The sequence below is a fragment of the Meleagris gallopavo genome, chromosome Z (genome assembly GCF_905368555.1).
Source record: "Meleagris gallopavo chromosome Z, MGAL_WU_HG_1.1, whole genome shotgun sequence".
Taxonomy (NCBI): domain Eukaryota; kingdom Metazoa; phylum Chordata; class Aves; order Galliformes; family Phasianidae; genus Meleagris; species Meleagris gallopavo.
Genome location: NC_139435.1, coordinates 47,194,462 through 47,216,910, shown reverse-complemented (window position 1 = coordinate 47,216,910; position 22,449 = coordinate 47,194,462). Strand labels below are relative to the sequence as shown.

Below are 22,449 nucleotides of genomic sequence, written 5' to 3'. Positions count from 1 at the left end.
TAAAAAAAAAACCCAAGCAACTAAAAGGAACAGAGCATGTTTGTGACAGTAGTTGAAGCAGAGAAAGTAGGAAGAATGCCTACTTGTAAAGTAAAAAGATTATATTAACAGAAGTGGAAAAATACAAGAAGTGTAGGAGAAGTATGTAAAAACTTGTACATTCTTTTTCATTTTTAAGTAAAAATAACACTGAAAGATCTGATACAGTTACTGGAATAAATAAAGTTATGCAAATAAATAAAGATAGGAGGCTCGGTACAGCAAAAAAATCAGACATATGAGTAGGACAAAATAGACCATAAAGTATTTATAAACACATAAGATGCATCATAACAATAACAAAAGCCTTTAGGTTGTGCTTCATATTAGACATTCAAATAAGAAAATCTGATGGAGGATGAAACTGAAATGTTACACTGTCATAAAGCTCCTGCTTCTAATGGTGTCTATCCAACTGCATGTAGTGCTCATTGGCTAGAAGTCGTGATCCTTACTGAGGATATCTCTGGTCTCATACAGTGAGCTTCTTATTACTTGCTTTTCAAACACAGAGAGATTTAATTCATCTAACAAAGTTCCTCTTCCAGGAACTTATGCTCCAGCCCATTTAACTAAGAACGCGTCACTCCGAGAATGCAGTTGCTTATTGGTGTGTTCTGGTGTAACTACCCAGCCTCACAGGCAGTAAAATCATTCTGAGAGAGTAACATATATATGCATTTTTATTGGTTGATTGATTGATTGACTGAGTTGTGGCTTTTCCAGCCATGAGAAGCTTTTCCAGAATGCTGATCTGGATGTCCAGCCTTTTTGAACATTCACTGGAGGTTTCCATGATCGGTACAGTCAATAGAGCTCACAGTGTGACATTGTCCTTTCAGCATATTTCATAGAGTCTGCATATTGGTAGCCATAACATTCCATGTGTGACAATGGCAGATGGTCATCAAGATGCTTACTGATTTCTCTATAGACAACTTCTCAAAAGTCAGGGTTTGGGAGAGAAAGTGAAGTGTGGAATGATAAAAAAAGATTCAAAAGACATATCCAAAAGCCAGCCTAACAAGAGCCCAGAAGACATGAGGAGTATTGAGCTGCTGGACAGAGATAAGCCAAAGTGCCTGTGAGCAGGGAACATGACAGTGTGAGTGAAAATTGGTGAAATCAATTTCCTTTCAAAGCAAAAATCACTTCCCCTTCTGCAAGGTATCAAATGCAGTATGCTGCTTCTATATTATTTCCTACAAATAGGAAATGGAATGGCAACTTTTTACCCACTTTAGCTCAATTTATCTCCTAGCAGTCAGGAAGGTCACAGAAAATCACAGAATAGATACTCACATTGCTATGTGAGAGAAAAAGATATTATTATCACCTAACCCAGGCTGCTCCTACAGCAAGATATTTGGGGCAATCTATTAAATAAATCTCAATAATGTCTAGATTATATTGAAAAATAAAAAAAATGCTATAATTTAAGGTTTTGGATGTTTTTTTTTATTGTTGTTGCTTTTTGTTTGTTTGTTTTTTTTTAAATTCACTTTTATGTAATGATTTTTAATTATTTTTCAGTTGCCCTTATGATAACTGGAAGGTGCAAGGAATTGCTACAAAAAGATACAAAATGAACATGAGGAAACAACAGCCTTTTGTGTAATCACAGTGTTATTATTTATTAGTTCTATTAATTAATTTATTAATGGAATTATTAAATTATTTATCTCTACATTGTTTACAATACTGATACAAAAATTGTATATTATTATTTTACATATTATTCTGCATAGTTTTCCATATTCTCTCAATAAATCTTATTGTTTGACTGAACTGTGAAGTGAAACAACATGAGATAGTTTCAGGCAAAGCATGTTTCCCTTTCAAAGGTGCATTTTTCCACTGTCATTAAAACTTGAATTCATTCACACATGATTCACTGTTTCTTAGAGAAATTGTACAGTCCAGCCAATCTTTAAATTTGTTTTCCAGAAATAAAGAAAAAAAATATATATATACATATATATATGGAAAAAGCAGTACAAACTAACCTGTTTTCTCTTATGTTACCTCCTTTTTACTAACTGATTCAAGATTGCTGCTTTGTGTTGTCCAAAAATCATTTCTTGTGTTTACTTTTCACTGTCACTTTGTCAAAACTTATTGAAGCAAGCTGTCAGCTCTCTAACACAATTTTAAGGAATGACTCACATAGAATTCAGATTTTATTCCTTTAGGATAAGCTTCCAGGATTTTAACTTTTGTTCAGGATGTACTTTGTTAAAGAAAAATAACTCTCCACTGTTAGAACTTGAGCTAAGGGATTGAGAGTATATTTGAGAAACATCATTTTGCAGAAGACATTCTGCTTATTAAATAGGAAATAGGGTATAGATGGAAGAAAATCCATTCTACAATATGGATAGTGCTCATAACCAAGTTATGGACCCTTTATTCTCTCTTATCACTATTAATTCATGACCCACATGTAGCCACTTAAATTGAAAGATCTTATTTTTCTATTACCTTTCTGTGACAGCTGAAGTTGCTGGCAGAAATGTTTCTACCTCCTTGACTCACGGTTCTATAGGATGTTTTATTTCTATTCCCAAGAAGACTACATACCTTGAAAACCTTTGTTTCAGTATTCACCTAACAAAATTAAAAGTTCTGGAGCTGCATGTAACTGTATGAGGCAAAACATCCTAGCTGATATTGGATAGTTAAGAGGACTTTAAAAGGAAAGTTATGTTGGATGTCTGGCAAAGCTATATATTCTGCTTCATATGGAAATTTTTATTGCAGATTTGAGATTGAATACAAACCATTATGTTTAGTTTTTCTCTTTGTTTCAGTCTACACTGAATCTTTGTCCCTGTTCCTTGATAAGAGCAGGTTCCAAGATGATACCTGGCATCCAGGCAGTTCTGTTTGGCATGAGACATAACCATGTCAAGGTAGGAGGTAGGAGTCGTATTGCATGTGCAATAGCAGTGCTGGAATAAGTCTGTGCCTTGCGTAGCTTACTTGTGCTCACTTGCATGTTCCTATAGTAGAGGAGCATAAATTAGCTCTGTGTTAACGCAAAGCTCTAATGTTCAAATATTGTATGGTGTCAGTTATCTACCTATAAGAACATCCTTCTTCATCTTGCTACTGTGAAATTGTGAAATATTTATAAACAGGTAGTGGTCTGCTCTCATTTCATTGCAGGATTCTAAACCCTTATTTTGTCTCTGTGACAGCAACACACTTCTTAAGAGAAAGAATAGATTTAACTGGCAGAAAAATAGAGAAATATTGATTTGAACTTGGTCTTGCATATAATCTTATTTGCAAAAGAAAAGTGTCAGAGCTTTTCATTGTAGTGTTGCCAGTCCCACCTTCTGCATTAAGTTTCTCAGTTTGATATTTGGAGGAGAGAATGAAGAGGAAGGCAGATCAAGTTTGGCAATAAACCACTACATTCAACAAATTATTTACCAGCAGCATTTCTGGACAATTTTACCCACGGACGTCAAACAAAATGAGTTTGTGCAATCTGTAGAGTAGGGTAAATAAAATGTACTTGAATGTTACTTCAGAGGGCTTGATGTTTCTTATTTTAGAACAATACTTCCATGATCCATGCTTGCAATATACTAGTGATAATTTTGATGAGTCTTTTCCTTCTTTTTTTCTGATCACTACATAACAAAATAGAAAAGGGTTGTGCTCTTACCAGCGGGCCTGAACTCTTATACCTATGTGTCAAATCTCTTGTTATTGTCCTTGGGAACAATAGGTTTTCATAAAAAGCTCCAAAAACATACACTGGGAGACATATTTTATGTAACAAATTTAGGATTATTTTGTTTAGTTTGCTGATTATTTATTTATTTATTTGTGAAAGTAAGATCTTACTTGACTGATGCTTTAGAATATTCTCCGAGTTTCTGTCTAGGCAGTCAATGAAAACACTATATTTAAGGTCAGTGAAGAAGAATACACCCAGGACTGGTGAATAACAACCAATGAACTACTGTTTGTGAAGAAAATCTTATAAACTTCTCTCTTTAGTCCAGCAAGATACACTTTCCCAACAAGTTCAACTGAAGGCATGTAACTCTCACAGACTGAAAATCTTCCAGAGATACATTACCTCCTAACAGTTAAGAAACTTGTCAAGATTTCTTCAGATTATTTTATCTCTAAATTAAACTATTGCCAAACTTCTCAAATTTTAATGTAATAATCTTTAAATTAATCCTTCTGCTAAATTACAGAATGAAATAGTGTTAAACATCATTCAATTATACTGCGAACTTTCAAAAATCATTGGATAGTTTTTCCTCATCTTCAAGTCAGTTATATAACATATTAAATTTGTGAATGCTCCTCATCGATTACTATAATAATATAGTATTACAATTCATTTATTTCACTTGCTATTAATTTTAAGTGGTTTGGATTATATCAATGCAATACTTCCCTCCTTTCTAGTCTGATGCATGTGAAATAACTCAATTATCTACAAAAAGTCTATTCAAGTTACTGAGGCATTCTGAAGTCCAGAAGGTTAAATTATGGAAAAAAAAAAAAAAAAGAAAAATATCATTATAATATAAGCCATTGTTATGCATGGTAAAGAAATCCGTATCTATTGAAAAATGTCTCGCAAGTTTCTATTTTTAAAATGAAATACCTTCTATAGATCTTTGTCACACTGTTGATTGCAATTATTTTTAAAAATATCCTTGGTACCTTCAGAGAAAAAGAATATTAAGCAACAGATTCAAAAAGTTTATAAAAATCAATTTATAATCATCTCTATTTGCACTGCAAACTCGAATTTGAGATAACTGCTGGAAGTAATGGAAGGCAAATACTCTCTGCAATCCATGTTGCTGACCTGAATGGCTTCACCTTAAGAGTTCATGGAAATGATGAGATAAATAGTAAAGAAAAATGAATATATTTGAATATGACTCTCTAGAGCTATCAAAAGAATTGCAGTAAGATTAATTACAAAACCTAAAGCATTGTTTTTATATTTATAATATTTTTTTCTTGTATCTTCTCTGACCTGAGTGGTATCTATTTTTATAGCAATAGAAGGATATTATGTGGTTTCCATGTTTTCTATTTCAACCCAAAAATTCAGTCCTGGAAGAATTTATCTTAGAGGATTTTGCCATTTTAGGAACAGAACAGTTAGTATATTAAAACATCAACACTTCCTCTTCCCTGGTTTCTGGCACATATCTATAATGGTACCTATCTTAAGATCTCACTGAGCTAGCTTGCATAGTAAATGTGGAAAATCCAAATTATTAGTTTTTTCTAGATTAGTTAACTTCCAAAAAGATGAAGTGCTTGCTATAAAAGATAAAATGTTAGTTATATACAAAAATAAATTACATGTATCCTTTTCAAGACATGGCTGACTTGGACATGTTCTATTCATTTGATGCCTTCTGTCAAAAAAAAAAAAAAAAAAAGCCCACAAACAAACAAACAAACAAACAAACAACATGTTCAGTTTATAAAGAAACATTTCTTTCACAGGTGTTTAAAAACTAACAGCTCAAATGTTTGATTCACTCTTCCTCATATATAGAAAATTTTAAAAGAAATATGGATTATGTCCAGATATTTTCTAAAAAGACTGACTTATTTTTCCGTAGAAGATTCATAATAAAGTCATTTCTGTCATTAGCTGCAGGATTTAATAAGAAGAAAAAATCAAAATCATCAAAGTTGAATGCAGTATCTGTATGCAATACTTTTTAGCAGTATGTTTTATGACTATAAATAAAACAACTTGAAACTTAAAAACAAAAAAAAAATCCCAACGGAAAGTTGTGTACTACTTCTGTCTTTATTTATATCTACAAAGACATGTGCATGCACTGAAAAAAAATGGCCTTTCAAGGGATGTAAATATGTAAAAAAACTTAAATTGAACATATTGCTACATTGAATGCCCTAAGCTGAAATAACCAGGACACTGAAACAATATCATGTCTTGTGATTTAAGTCTATTCATCTTAGCTGTACGGTAACCTTTTCTTGAGAAACAAAATGAAAAGAAGGATGAGAGAAATTCCTTCTAGAGTTGGTGCTGATTTAATTCATAAGAAGTGTTCGGCTCCTTTGTTCGGCATCAAAAAAGAACCAGGCAAACATTGTTCAGCACAGTAGAAACACAGCATTTTTGTTGTTCAGAGATACCTTTTTTTTTTTTTTTTAATCCAACACTCTGCCTCAAAATCTTGTCTGAGGTCTGTGCAAACAGTGTTTCTCATGCAATTTGGTAGCCTTTAAATGGCTTACCAACTCTTTTTATGAACAGCCTGAAAAGTGTCTGTGTGCCAAGATACTCAATTCAAAAGCAGGTTTTTCAATTTTTTCTCACAATTTATCATTTCTTCTTCTTGAAAGGCATATTTTTATTTTTAAGTTTTTATTTTATGCAAAAATATATGAACTATGTATTACTATTGTCACCTGTCATTACCAAGAAGTAGACTTCAATTTAAAAATATTTAATTACAATATGCATCTGGTGCATTTTAAACTAGAATTAAAAAATAAAAAAAAATCATGCATATATGTGACTTCGGTGTCTTTCCAGAAGGTAGATGTATTTAGGCAGTCCTTGTAGGGCTTAACTGCTGTGGAGATGAAGGAATCAGAGTACGTGTAAAGAGATAACCTCTCACTTCTCAGGGTTTCCATTGGCTCACCATTCTTTTCCAAAGAGTGGGCAAACATCACCAGGGAGACTACATCCAGCTGGCTGAAACTACGTTATGGTGGGTTAGCTAATTTTCCAGGAAGGCTAAATTGTGAGAATCTGGAAACCATAATCTTGATAAGAAAAAAATAACACCCAGTGATACGAATGTGGAAAATCTCACAGTCATGATATATGATAGGAAGATGGTTTAGGTCAGATATTAGGAGGAAGTTTTTCACCCAGAGGGTGGTGAAGCACTGGAACAGGTTGCCCAGGGAGGTTGTGGATGCCCCATCCCTGGAGGCATTCAAGGCCAGGGATGTGGCTCTGGGCAGCCTCGTCTGATGGCTGGTGACCCTGCACATAGTAGGGGTGTTGAAATTAGATGATCATTGTGGTCCTTTTCAACCCAGGCCATTCTATGATTCTACGATTCTATGAAGGATACTGACACATTGAGTTTTGAAGCAGACTGACCACACTTTAGTATAAGTGTGAAGTTGTTCCTCAGCAAAATAGTTGTTACCAGTGGGTAAGAGCTGAATTATGAACCTGATAAAACAGCTGAAAAAAAAATATTATTTAAATGCTTTTGCATCTACTCTATAGAAAAACATATATGTTCATCTGTGTGAGTTTATGGCAATTATAACATTTGACTTATAGCTGCCTCTATTACCAGTCAGTTGGACCTCGTCATGCAACTCACTGAGAGATGCCAAGCATCGTAACAATAACATCTACCAGAAGGAAAACTCTAATAGTTGCCAGAACAAAGCAGATAACATAAGAGATACAATTTTTTAAGATTTATCAAACTGATTTGGAATAAAGCACAAAAGGAATTCTTCTCTCTCACTTTATTATTATTGTTATTATTATTATTATTTATCAAATCTTCCTACAGATTCTTTCTTCCTACACTGAACTCCCAGGTGGAGAAGTCTGGGAACTGGTGAAATCCTTTCATCCTTGCTGGCTCATTTCTGTTCTTGCAAAGAGCAAGAACTGCAGCAGTTCTCTCAGCCTTTTGAGTCATCCCAGGATAAATTACCTCCCGTGTCAGGCTATGCCAGCACCAGCTGGTGGTTTCTTCCCCGTTCAGGCTGTGATCACATCTGTCTCCCACCAGCTGTTTTTAGCCCCGTGCTGAGCTGTCTGCCGCTGCACTGGCTGTGCCTGTACCTGTTTCGCAGAGGGCTCTGGCACTCCTATGCCAGTGGTGTACTTGATGGCATCTTGCTGATAGAATATGTTTGAGACCAAGCATGGAGGAGAAAATAAAATTTTTAAGAGATTTATCTATGGAGGAGCAGGAGGGAAAAAATAATGTCTAAAGCTGTGCTTTTCATATTTTGTCTGCAATAGAAAATAATTACTTTGAATGCATTGGAGACAAAGTAGGTATGCTGTCTACTATATAAATACATTTTGATATAGCATTTAAGTTCATATTAAACATTTAGACAAATACTAGAGAACTTGGTGTCTGTGGCTTTATATTCTCTATATGTTGATAATTTTCTTTTGTGTACAGCATAGAGTTAGCACATTTTGAATTTCATAGTTATCAAGGAACTGAAATACCTCCATGATTCAGGAAGGTTTCAATCAGAAAGATTTCCTAATATTTAATGTCTGCAACCTCATTCCATCCTACAGTACTGGTTCTGATGAGTTTGCATAGTGGAATTAATCGCCTCTTATTACAGTGCCATTCATACAATTATGAATATATCTTGTCTGAAGTTGTTTAGTCATACACAAAAGGCAGAAAAAGAGTCTTCCTTTTCCTCAGCAGCCTGATACAAGAGCACTCCAGCAAGGACATTTTGGATTTAAAGCCCACATGCAAGGAAGCACTTTGCTGCACCCATTTTCCTGATAAAGGACAAGCTACAATTTAAAGACAACCAGAGAAACTGTACAATTCTCTCTTCAGTTAAACATTGTTTTTCCTACACCATATGAACAGTGAAGGGAATGCACATCATCCTTTTGAAAGAAGGACCATTTTTTTCCCTTTAAGAGGAAATTTGTATGCCCAACTGTAGAGGAAAGCTCAAGGATGTTTATATCTTCTTGGGATTTATATCTAAATCGCTGAAATGGTCTCTGCTGTTTAAAAGCCACTTTTTGTCTCACTGTATATCTTTCACTGGTAAAGATACATACTTCTCCTACACTCAGCAACCGATTGTGGATGTTACAGATAGCAGTTTCAATCACTTCATTTTATAAACGGTGTCTTCTATTAGTGGGTGCCTTGTATCCTCCCAGCAGCACACATTTCTTTGATGTTTAAAACCATGCTTAAGAATCCAGGCAAGACTTACAATATGTTCCTGTGATTTTTTTCCCTTCAGACATAGATAATGCTCATGCTTCAGAGTTTTTTTAAATAAAATCTTCTTAGACTTAGGAGATCCTTAACTATACTGTGTCTTGTAGGGATAATTGGACAGTTGTTGTTCCAAAGAATGCAATTGAAATAAGCAATAGATAAAAGCTGTAGGAGGCACAGAGATACAGGCAGAGATGTCTTTCATATTCAGTTCTGTAGAGAAATTTTAGGTGGGAAAGAATGTCTACTGAATCACAGAGAGAATGTTCTTACTCAGTTCAATCCTTCCTACACCTTTATAAGATACCCTCTCTGCGATGGCATTTATTTTTCTATATTATACATTTTCAAAAGTCACTTTGTTCCTAAAAGTAGTATTCAAATTACTCCAGAATAAACATGAGGTGCATAAACATTTCAACGGGGAAAAAAACTGATTTTCTTGTACATATGTAAACTAAAGCATTATTTGTTCCTTATTGCTAGAAGGCAAGACAAGGCATATATTTACTTAACTGTCTGGCTAGCAAGAGGTGAAAATGATCTTTTCTTAGTTCCTGAACCTCTATTATCTCCACATCAGCCCATAATGTGTAAGTAGTAGAACATTTCAAAGTGATTTTTTTCCCCTTCTTTAAAAGAAGACAGCTATTCTGCCAAAATGACAGATTCAGAGTCTAAATTGGAGATCAAATAATGAATTTCTTGTCAAAAATAGTAGAAAAGAGAAGATGGAAAAATAAAATTCATTCATCCATAGCTACAGAGTGTGTGGTTGTTCATGATACAGTTCAGTAAGCACTCTAGTGGGAAAAGTGTTCATTTAGTTTGTGAACCTGGAATAAATTGTAGAAGATAAAGAACAGAAATGAACTATGTTAGAAGCATGCTACGTTTTTTTGGTGGCTCTGACAATCTGATCAGAATATTGCCAGGGAGGAATCACAAAATCACAAAATCATGGAGTTGTAGGGGCTGGAAGGGACCTTCAGATTTCATTGAATTCAACCCTACTGCAAAGCAGACCCCCTACAGAAGGTTACCCAGGTAGGCATCCAGGCGATTCTTGAATATCTACAGAGGAGAATCCACAACTTCCACGGGCAGCCCATTCCAGTGCTCCATCCCTCTCATTGTGAAGAAGTTCCTTTGAATATTGGGGTGGAACTTCCTATGCTCCATTTTATGGCCATTTCCCCTTGTCCTGTCCCCACAGACTGCTGAAAACTGGTTGACAATATCCCTACTTTGACTCCCATACTTAAGATATTTATAAATATTAACAAACGTTAATTAGATCACCTTTGAGTCTTTTCTCAAAGCTGAATAGGCCCAATTTTCTCAGCCTTTCCTCATAGGGGAGATGCTTCAGGCCCTTTATCATCTTTGTGGCCCTCTGCTGGACTTTTTCCATGAGATCCCTGTCTTTTTTGTACCAGGGAGCTCAGAACTGGATATAGAACTCCAGGTGAGGCCTGACCAGGGCAAGGTAGAGAGGAAGGATCATCTCCTTTGACCTGCTGACCACACTCCTTTTAATGCACCCCAGGATCCAATTGGCCTTCTTGATCACCAGGGCACACTGCTGGCTAGATGATGCCAACCTGTCATCTACCAGGACCCCCAGGTATTTCTCTGGAGAGCTCTTCTCCAGTAGGTCATGTCCCAGCCTGTATTGATACTTGCAGTTTTTCTTTCCCATATGCAAGACTCCGCGTTTGCTTTTATTAAACCCTCATCTATTTTATTGCTGCCCAGCTCTGTCCAAGTTCTGCTGAATGGCAGCACAGCCTTCCGGTGTGTCAGACATTCCTCCCAGCTTTGTATCATTAGTGTACTTACTGAGAGTGGACACTATCACCTCATCAGGGTTGTTGATGAAGATACTGAACAAGTCTGGACCCAGCACAGACACCTAGGGGTACTCCGCTAGTCACAGGTCTCCAACCAGACTCTGCACCACTGATCACAACCCTCTGAGCTCAGTCAGTCAGCCAGTTCTTAACCCATCTCACCATCCTCTCATATATCCCACACTTTCTCAGCTTCGTGGGAGAAAGTATCAGAAGCCTTGCCAAAGTCAAAGGTAGATGACATCCACTGCTCTCTGCCCATCTACCCAGCTGGTGATGCCATCATAGAAGGAATCAAGGTACAACATTTGGGTGAACTGATACAGAAAAATGACACTTCTAACAGTTGTATCTAATGAAGTGCTTTATGTTTTTGCAAGGTCAGTAGAGTTTATTAGCTGCACTCCTTATGTTCTATTCTTGTGGCTTGGAATTATTAAGAATATGTACAGAAAACGCAAATAAATAAGATTTTATGTCTGTAAATGTTTCTTCCTCCATGCAGCAGATGTCAAGCTGGAGGATGTTGTGATAATGTCCAGGTTGGCACAATTGTGGTTGTTGGCCTGAGCTGAAGCTTTCTTCCTCCCAAGATATATCATGAGCACTAACAAAGCAGTTTATGAAATCCTGTTATCATCTCTGATATGAACACCCACCCCCTGACCCATCTATGATACACCTATGGTACTTCACTGTCACTGTTTGAGAAAATTGAATGATTTACAATTAAGAGAAGTTGATTATGAAAAAAGCTGGTGGTAGGCCAGGAGTGAGTGGTTGTACCTTCTCTGCAACTTAGAATCTTGTAGAGAGAGGACCAAAAAATACTTCTCTAATCTAAAGGGTGAGAATTTGTATTTGTTTCGAAAGAAAGCATTTATCACATTCTGAATGAATTTGTGGGACCAATCCAATGACTTGTAAAAAGTGAATGGAACAGGATAGGAGAATTCTGCTACTGGTGGATGAAACTCTGTTTAAATAATGAAACAGATAGGTGTTTTATGCCTACCAGTGTTAGAGGCTCTTCCTGGCAGCAGCGTGATTTCATTCTGGGAAAGCGAAAGAAAATATTCTTCCTCGCTTTCATAAGAAACAAACAAACAAACAAACAAACAAACAAACAAAAACCACAGAAAAACAGGCAGGCTACTGTGTTAGAGGGAAGCTGTGCAAAGATAAATAGTCAGATATGTATCCTTTTTAAAATTTCTGATCCATAAGAGTCAAAGTGTGCAGTTGTAATATTTTTCCAATGTCCCTATGCCTCTCATAGTGAGAAAATAGCTTGTTTATGGGCATTTCTGTAAGTCCAGAAAGCAGAGAATATTACTAAATACATAATGATGGAAATATTTATGTAAATGTAGATGGTAAAGAAGTAACTTCTTTTTTTTTGGTCAATTATCTTTTCTTGCACAAAAGCTAAAAGGGAAACATTCTTTGAGGATGGTTCAGAATGTATATGAAATGCTTCAGGTGTATGCAAAATATTTTCCTCATTGCAGATACAAACATAAACACTATGTCTGCTTTCAGCCAGCTCTTGACCAACATGAGCCCTGTCAGCCACTAGTAAGTGGTGGGAGAGTCATCAGACTAAAAGAAAAACAGCCAGAAAAAGGCTGCTGCAATGTTAGAGGGAGTTTCCCAGTAAAACAAACAATGATCTCTCCTGGAGATCATTAAGGTGCTGAAAAATGTGAGCTATTATTAGCATATTGTTGCCATGAGGAAGCATGACAGAAAGCTGCAATACAGACAGCAAATTCAGCATGGAGAGTTGATGGAGCAGCTACCTGGCAGGCACAGCCTGCATTGGACACTCTCCTTTACTCCCTGCAGTCTGCAGGAGGGGTCAGCACAGCTTCTAAATGAGTGTCCATCACAATTGCTCCTTCAGGCAAAAACAACTGCAGCAAAAAGGAACCATGTGTGTTGCATGTGGCATAACAGCATGGAGACCGGTCTTGCACGCTTTGTGTTCATAAAGTTACGCAATCATTTTAACAGAGGTGTTTTACAAATGATATCTCTTCTACCCAGTCTGTTACTGCCTTCTCTGCTCAGCTGGTTGAAACTCTGTCTCAGCTTCTCATTCCGTTTTATTTTATGCATGTGTTTAGTTTTACTTTTCAGGAGGGGACAGTATGATATTCAAAGAAGAAGGACGTTACTCGATTTTATTTCCTTGTAATTCTTTACAGTCTATGTGAATACAGCTGTTGGCTGTGCCACTACATTTCATAGCCCAGAAATCCTTAGGAAGCATTAATTAAAATCAACTTCTGTCTTTAATAAATTCTTGTGTACACTTGACTGCTTTAGTTGGAGGCTGGGAGAGTCAGAGACGCAAAAAAGAGCCCCCCAAAAGCAATCTGTAACAGCTACATTGCTGAACTGCATTATCCATTATGACAGCTCCTCCTTGGCTAAATTTTACATTGTTACGATAATTTGTTCTGGGAAACAAGTGTGTGGGCATATACAGCATTGCATTATTTCTTTTGCTCTCTTGGAGTTAGAGCCTGTTATCACAGGTGTATTTTCTGCCTGCCTGTTCCTTCTGCATAAATGAGGATTGTCATAATTGTCTTTGGGAAAAGCCCAACTTGTCTTCTTTGCAAATGCTATGCAGTGCAAAGGACTTCCCTAAAACACACGACCATTTGACCCTTTTATATTTAGTCAGCTGTGTAAGCAGCCTCAAGTTGCCTGTAATTGAATAAGTGCACGTTTTACAACCATCCTGCAATTAACTGGAACTTAATGTGCAGTTAGACTTCCTTCTTCCAGGTACTCTAACCATAGTCCGTCAGCCAGGATACAAGTGGATCCCAGAAAGGCTACTTTCTGGGAGTCCTCTGGCTTCTGGGAAGAAGACCAGTGTGGATGAACTGGGAACTATGACACTCTGGAAAAAAAAGAGTCTATGTCCTCTGGAAGAAGTGACCTTTTTTGGGTAAGGAACTGGTTAAAGGGCCATGCCCAATGGGTAGCAGTAAATGGATTTAAGTCCAGTTGGCGACCTGTTACAAGTGGTGTCCCCCAGGGATCGGAACTGGGCCCATCTTGTTTAATATCTTTACTGATGACCTAGATGAAGGGATTGAGTGCACCCTCAGTAAGTTTGCAGATGACACCAAGCTGGGAGGTAGCGTCGACCTGCTTGAGGATAGGGAGGCTCTTCAGAGGGATCTAGATAAGCTGGATCGCTTATTTGGCTGAGGTGAATGGGATGAGGTTCAACAAGGCCAAGTGCCGGGTCCTGCACTTTGGCCACAATAGCATCATGCAGCACTATAGGCTTAGGGATGAGTGGCTGGATGACTGTGAAGAGGAAAGGGACCTGGGGGTGGTGGTTGATGCTCAGCTGAAACAAGCTGACAGTGTGCCCAGGTGTCCAAGAGGGCCAATGGCATCCTGGCCTGCATTAGAAATAGTGTGGCCTGCAGGAGCAGGGAGGTGATCATCAGCCTGTACTCGCACTGGTGACTGGCACTCTGAAGAGCTACAAGAGATGGTTTAGTAGCTTGTGGTAGCAATGGTAATGGGAGGATTTTACGTCCTTTACAACCTTGTGATTCTATGATTCTATGATGCTATGATTCTCACACCCTCATGGTGTGAGATCATAGCACTCAATAGATAACTCCTCTCATTGGCATCCTCTTCATCTGTAGTATGGAATGAGAAATCATCAGCATGTATTCACTATGATCCCTTGCATGGAATGATTGAATGCTTTTTACATATTTACAATTTATTTCCAGTATACAATCAATTCTCACTATCAAGTGTAATGTGTTTTGTAACTGTATGACAAACTCTTCTGCAGGAGTACAGATACCTGATTAAAAAATGTTGCAAACTGTAGTACACAGAACTAGTCCGTTTTCCAGCAGCATTCTCTTTTGGTATAATCTCCTTTTGGTTGTTGTTGTTATTATGACATGAAGGAAGGGAACAAGTTTTCTTTTGGGGAAATGGTTTGTAAAGTTGCCCCTGGTGTCAAAGTACTGCATGATAATATTCTAACCACCCTTCCCAATCTTCTCCAGAGCCACTGCTCGGCTAACATCTCCACTGATGTTTTAGACTACACTTGCAATTCCCTATCTGCATTCAGCACCTGCAATTTTCTTAATAGTAGGCCTTGCAGTTTGATCAGAGAATAAGACGTTATCAGCTGATTTCCAACACTGCATCAGACAATGCCTATTTGCTTGTTATACCAGTTATAAAAGTTAGAGCGAGAGCATCCTCCCAGCATGGAAGTAATTAATGTGAGGAATGCTACTGATGATTTTCCAAGTTGAAGTGCATTTCTGCATTGGATTACTGGGGAGGATTTTTGCACTAGACTATGCAAAATAAGTAAGATGATTACCTTGCATAGAAACTCAAAGTGTAGAGTCTGTAAATGTTGCCCAAAAATTGTCTCACAGTTCCTCTTTTGCAAAGGGTGACTCTACTAAAATCGTGCTATGTTGACATATATATACTCATACAAAGATCATTACAGCAATAAGGATTTCTTGATGTCAGTCTGTGCTCCAGTACAGTCCTTTCAGGCTGAAGTATAGTCTCCATCGAATAGGCAGGATCCTTTAACTGAAGTGGATTATATGCTTAAAATGGCTGAAAAAGTATCCATTAAAATGATTGATTGCTAGAAATAACTTCTAAATATCACCATAAACTGTTATTTCTTCAGAAACTTATGTGACTTATCTGAAGTAATTCTTTATCTAGTATGAAGGTGAGCAAGCCTGGAAATCATAAAAACAAAATGCAGATACTGCCTAATGCAGCAAAAATTGGTTTATAAATCTGACATTCTTTTGCAGGGGGTAATATATCTTCAACACTATTCAAAGAATAATACATGAAGTTACAAAATCTTGTGAGCAGTTGTTTGGGTCCTTGCATCTGCTGCCTGAAAAGGGAAAGTGCTGATTTTTTAAGCATGGTTAAATTCACTGTTGAATTTCTTAATCTCAAAATGATCTGTATTTAAAGACTATATCTAGCACCACATCTTTGCAAATTATCTTCTAATCAGAAGTAATTTCTTATAGCTTTTGAATCAGAAAAGGCTTAAAGGTCTATAGATATGCATGAGGACTCTCCCACTCCCTCACATCTGAAATCTAAATTTACAAGGTCCTCCAGGGGAAAGCTGAGCAAAGAGTGCTTCTCCATACAGTTTAGGAAGTGAAACGCATTACCAAACCACTAAAAAACTCAGAATTGTTATTTGTGCTGCTGGCATGTGTAGTGAGTGAGAAGAACAGAGAGAGTGGGAGAAGGGGTAGAGAGCACTACGTGAAGGCAAGCATAGCTGATAAAAGCATAGCTGGGTATTTTTGAACTCCAAGGAATGTAAGTGACACTGATGAATTATCCCGCATGGTTTTAGGGGGATTCTAGGGCATATCTACCACTTCCAACACATGTTATGTGAAATGCTTTTCTGAAATACAAGCTTGTGTTTTTATATCTACTGTGTGGACACATTTTCATGCTTTCTTAGGCAGCGAACTGTCTCCTTTCTTGTATAATTAGTGTCTTCTCATATCAGTTAAGCAAGCAGATGGTCACACAGTTTGTACACACTGATTTCCAAATGTTCCTGGTTGGACTCTCATTGATGGTCACAATCAACAACACCGAATAGGATTTTCTCCAAATTATGATAAAGCAAAATGACTGTTAAGTTGAACCAAAGGCAGTTATTATTTAGGTTTAGTTGAGAGTTCATTATAGCCATTGTAGTAATACAGATTATATTACATAAACAGGAGCATTATGTTAATAGCCCAATTCCTCAGTAATTTATTCAAAGAAATAAGAAAAAACATCCAAGTGAGAAGTCTTTCAACTAAACTGCCCAAATTGGAGCACACAATTTGTTGGAATAAATACTTTTTTTTTTTCTTGTTTTTTGCAGAAGAGATAGTTCTAATGACTTCTCTAATATGCACACTTTATGTACATAGATATTTGATTAGCAAGTCAGTAGTTTGTAGGTGAATTTATGTATATTGTATGCTTTATATGTTGCTATACATATAAACTTTCCTAGATACCAGTAAAAAAAAACATTATTTATACAGGTTTTTGAATTTAACTCATAATGCTTTTTGTCCTTTGGAGGCAAAAGTGTACAGATGAGTCCAGTGTAAAGATGTAAGAAATTTTCCACTTGGTGGGAACAGTTTCTCCTCTAATCCATTTATAGAAGTACTAATATTAGATGTCATATAGTGAGACCATATAGGTCTGTTCGCTACCTTGTTTGATTTCTTAGCTTTAGTGATTACTGTAAAATGGACTAGTAAATTACATAGTCTCTTGAACATGGTAGAGTAGTAACAAAATTCTTTAGAGTGAGAAGACAGAATTACTTTGTCTTTCCCACCATTTATTCACTTATTATACATATAAAATCAGTAAATAAACATGTCTTCTCCATCAAAATGAATGGGTATATTTGAATGCTAATAATGAAGATGACTGAAAATAGATAGCAAAACCATAAGAGAGGAACTCCAACCGCATTCACTGAGCATCCTGTGAAACAGGCAGGGAAAATTCTATTTCCCAACAGGAACTGGCAATGAATCTGAAGTATTGTGTGAACTCTGCACACAACTGCGGTCATGGTGATCCTGAAAGGTAATAGTGATGGAAAGACAGCAGGAAATGCAGTGAAACCTTCTGTCCTTGTTCCCAACAGGATTCTTATCTATTTCACTTGTTAATACACATCCAGAGGTTTACTTAGTCTGACCCATTCACCAGTTTGCAGAACCACTCTGAACACAATTCTGTAGGTATATACAAGTACTGTGGAGACTACTGTGTTAGCACTGCTGATCCCTCTTTCCTTCTCTGAATTCTGATCTCAGAGTATAATGCTACTGTCCTTTTAAGTAACAGTTCACCTAATATTGATCTCTCAAGTCATCATCCCCCCCAAATCAAGAACACCCCACTTTGCAAAAGGGAAAGGACTGTGACGATGGTTTACTAGCAGCTTTCCAGTGTTGATTGCATTAATTCACTTTGCCTTTGCTGTTTAAGAGACAGGATTAAGGGTATGACAAAATGGAATTTTTTTCCTTCTCTAAAGAAAAGGAAAGGATTGCAACCCCCTCGTCTTGAAAGCAGAGCTCAAGGGCCACATAGAAGTGATGGTAAAAGTGGATTAGTTGGTGTAATTATGAAAATATCATAACTGAAGTCTATAAACAGAAATTGGAAGTGTTTCAATTTCTTCAGTTTTCTAAAGCTAACTTCACTTCTACTCACACCCCAGTACCTAATTCTGGAGCAGATAGATAGCAGTGAAGAATAGTTTCATTAGTACGTGACACTTGTGCTAGAAATGCTATTTTGCAGAAAGCTCCATCCCACTGAGTGATGGCAAATAAACTCTTATTTTTTTAGGTTGACATCTGGCCCAAGAAAACCAGCTGGTATCCAGATATAATAACCAGAGAATGAACAGAAATGCCCTACAGTGCAGTTTATAGCAGGATATTCAAAATCACCTTTCTGAGAAGAAATGCAAAGCTGCAAGCAAGAAGCTCGGACTTTTTGTTCATTAGCATCTTTCAAGAGCTGTGACAAGACTCTAGAAATAAAAGGTATTTCAAACTATTGCTGAAAAGTGCTACTTAATTATTTCAACGTCATGTGTCACTGACTGCAGACAGTAGAGGGGAGTATTCCCATAAATCTAGCACGTCCAACTCATGTCCCACAGATCATGTGAGTCCCAGCACAGTTTATACCGTGGCCCAACCCTTCCATCAAGGCTTTTTTAAAGCAACAGCTTTAAAAATGTGCAAATCAGCATAAAAACTGTGACTTTCACAAAGTCCAGGGGACAAAGTCATCACCAGTTGCAGGAGCTCTCAGATGTATGGATCCCAGTAATGGGGTCATAGTTTACTTTTCCAAAGTAAAGTGGCTAAGCTGGGGTAAAATGGTAAAAAGATTTTATTATTTTCAAAATGAAATCAGGGCATTTATGAAATCAAAAGAGAAAACTGTGCCAGAACAAAGTTTGTTACATATATGTGTTAACTATATATTATTTGCAACCCAAGAAAATTAATCTTCACTCAATGCACCCAGGCAAGCAGAAGTGTTGGACACCTATGCTACAGGGCAAGTCAAAATTACATGTATGCACTAATTTCACCAGTAAACTCCTGCTATGGTGCGTAAGTTTGAATTTATTATATATTATGTTTAAAAGTTAGTTACTCCAGGCAACTGTGAAAAGAACTTCATCATGTTCGTGTGGAATCACAGAATCACAGAATCACAGAATTGTAGGGATTGGAAGGGACCTCCAGAGATCATCGAGACCAACCCCCCTGCCAAAGCAGGTTCCCTACACCAGGTTGCACAGGTAGGCGTCCAGGCGAGACTTGAATATCTCCAGAGAAGGAGACTCCACAACCTCCCTGGGCAGCCTGTTCCAGTGCTCCGTCATCCTCACCGTGAAGAAGTTCTTACTCACATTCGTGCGAAACTTCCTATGCTGCAGCTTATGCCCATTTCCCCTTGTCCTGTCTCCACATACCACTGAAAAGAGACTGGCCTCACCGCTATAGCCGCCATACCTCAGATATTTATAAACCTGGATCAGGTCCCGTCTCAGTCGTCTTTTCTCAAGGCTAAACAGGCCCAGTTCACTTAGCCTTTCTTCATAGGGGAGATGCTCCAGGCCCTTCACCATCTTTGTGGCCCTCCGCTGGACTCTTTCCAAGACATCCCTGTCTTTTTTGTACTGGGGAGCCCAGAACTGGACACGGTACTCCAGATGAGGCCTTACCAGGGCAGAGTAGAGGGGGAGGATCACCTCCCTCGACCTGCTGGACACGCTCTTCTTAATGCACCCCAGAATGCCATTGGCCTTTTTGGCCACAAGGGCACACTGTTGGCTCATGGCCAACCTGTCGTCCACCAGGACGCCCAGGTCCCTCTCTGCAGAGCTCCTCTCCAGCAGCTCATCCCCCAGCCTATATTGCTGCATGCACCAACCACTATGAAGAAAGGTTGAGGGAACTGGTCTTGTTTAGCTTAGAGAAGAGAAGGCTCTGAGGAGACCTCACTGGGGCCTTCCAGTACTTTAAGTGAGCGTATAAACAGGAGGGGCAACAGAGAGTGGAAGGTGATAGGACAAGGGGGAATAGTTTTAGACTGAGACGGGGGAAGTTTAGTTTAGATATTAGGAGGAAGTTTTTCACACAGAGGCGGTGATGCACTGGAACAGGTTGCCCAAGGAGGTCGTGGGTGCCCCACCCCTGGAGGCATTCAAAGCCAGGGATGTAGCTTTGGGCAGCCTCGTCTGGTGGTTGGTGACCCTGCATATAGCAGGGGCGTTGAAAGTAGATGATCATTATGGTCCTTTTCAACCCAGACCATTCTATGATTCTAAGATTCTCTTGCTTTATCCAGTGACGCTGTCACTCCACCCCACTGGGGCTACCGCCATGGGAGAAGCAAGCCGTGAAATCTGGCTTGCCATGCCCTGCTTCCCTGCTAAGAACCCTCCCAGTTGCTATGATGTCACAAAGCCTTCGAGGTCACCCAGCAACTAGTGCTGCTGCCACCACTCAGTTGCTGTGCAGACACTGGTGCTGCTGGTGTCTTGACTGAGCTGAGGTCAGAGTGACAGCCAGAGAGCAAGTCACAGGAAGGTACAATGCTCAGCCCAAGGTTTTCCATAGTCCTTGTCTTCTGCTTGTCCTTCCTGTTCTCCGGCAGCTTTGCCCATTCCGGACGCCCTACCTGGGCTGCGGTTATGTGGGATGTGAATCCCCAGGACATGGAGAAGCCAGGTATTGGCAAGGCAAGCTGGAACTACTACCTGCTCTACCACCTGGACCAGCTTTGGTCTTCATTTGAGCACCTGGACCCACTGGGATCCATGGAAGTGCTCTACAAGAAGAGCACAGAGCTGGGCCTTCTCCTCATGCTGATTTACCTGTGGAGAACAGTCAGGAGGGCCTGCAGAGAGGTGAGTAATGGAAGTCAGGCAAGCCAGACGGTGCCTAAGTTTCTCAGGAAGAGGCACACCCAGATGCTGAGATCTCAGGCCCCCAAGGCCCTTGCCCTTTTCATCACGCCCCCTGCTCTGTCATTTCCAGAAGAAGAGCCAGCATCTCTCAGCTGCCCCAGAGACAGACTGCCAGAACCACTCCTGCAAACGCTGCAAGCTGCTCTGCCAACTGAAGGCAAACCCTGCCTTGATGGAGATATACCTGAAACATATGAAACACCGCTATCTGCAGGAGGATCTTCCCAAGAGCCGAAAGACGGCAAAATCATGAGAAGATGGGGAAGAAAACAGAGACTTTTCTCTGCATACCAGCACATCTCGAGGAGCCCCAAGCAGCTGTAAACTGAAGGGGATCCGGCCAGAGACACCATCACTGTGCACAGGGAGGGCGCTGCTACAGCACGGGAAGGGAGCAGGAAGCTATCCCTAACTCCACAAAAAACAAGGCTGGAAAGAAACAGAATAACAGAAACACCAAAGTTGGAAAAGACCTACAAGATCATTCAGTCCCACCATCCAGCTATCACCAGTAGTTCTCTCTAAACCATATCCCTCAACACAAGATCCAACAGAACCCCTAAGACTGCTCAATATTATTATTTTCTTCTAGAATAAATATGTTTGCTTTCATTAGAACAAAAGCTTGCACTGGCTTTCTCTCGTTCTCTTGTAGCATGAGAGAGGGTGATTCTAAAGTAATGACTTCTTTCCACCTCATTTTCTAGTAAGGAATTCTTTTCTGAACACCGTGGTGCCTGAAATAGTGAACTACAGCCCAGAGGAAAGACATTTTCAGTAGTACTCCAAAACTCTGTGAATGCATCAAGCATATTTTCACCACAAAGAAACCTGAACACTCAAGAGTGCTGCTGACTGCTGGTAATACCACTCAGCCCTACTGCCCATGGACACAGCACTGAGGGCAAGCATAGGTCAGCAACATCCCTGTGCTGGCACAGATACTCCTTACTGAGCATTTTGGATCACAGTCTCCTGGGCCCCAGCAGACAGGCAGATCATGGAATCACAGGATAGTCTGGGTTGGAAGGGACCTTCATGATCACCTAGTTCCAAGCATCCTGCTATAGGCAGGGACACCTCCCTCTAGACCGGGTTGCTCAGAGCTGCATCCAGCCTGGCCTAGAACGCCTCCAGAGAAGAGGCATCCACAACCTCTCTGGGCAGCCTGTTCCAGTGTCTTACTACTCTCGTGGCACAGAATTTCTTATCGTGGAATTATCAAAGAATCCTTGGAGTTGGAAGGGACTTTTAAAGGTCACCTATTCCAAGACCCCTGCAATGACCAGGGACATGCACAGCATCAACAGGCTGCCCAGGGTCTGATCCAGCCAAGTGCACATGGCCTTGCTGAACTTCATGACGGTGGCACGGGCCCACCTCTCAGGCCTGTCCTGAGTGGCATCCTTTCCCTCTGGCGTGTCAACTGTAC

General features: G+C 39.0%; 2 protein-coding genes across 2 annotated transcripts in view; both read right to left on the bottom strand.

Moving 5' to 3' along the window:
* LOC146542251 (uncharacterized) overlaps window positions 1-20,714 on the bottom strand; it is a 128,303-nt gene extending 107,589 nt beyond the window's left edge. Inside the window, 1 exon segment of the mRNA XM_085213450.1 lies at window positions 20,642-20,714. Coding sequence (XP_085069576.1) covers window positions 20,642-20,714 — 73 coding nt within the window.
* The window catches only part of LOC146542249 (E3 ubiquitin-protein ligase PHF7-like), a 415,537-nt gene that overhangs the window by 108,773 nt on the left and 284,315 nt on the right, over window positions 1-22,449 (bottom strand). The gene's annotated exons all lie outside the window — the stretch shown is intronic.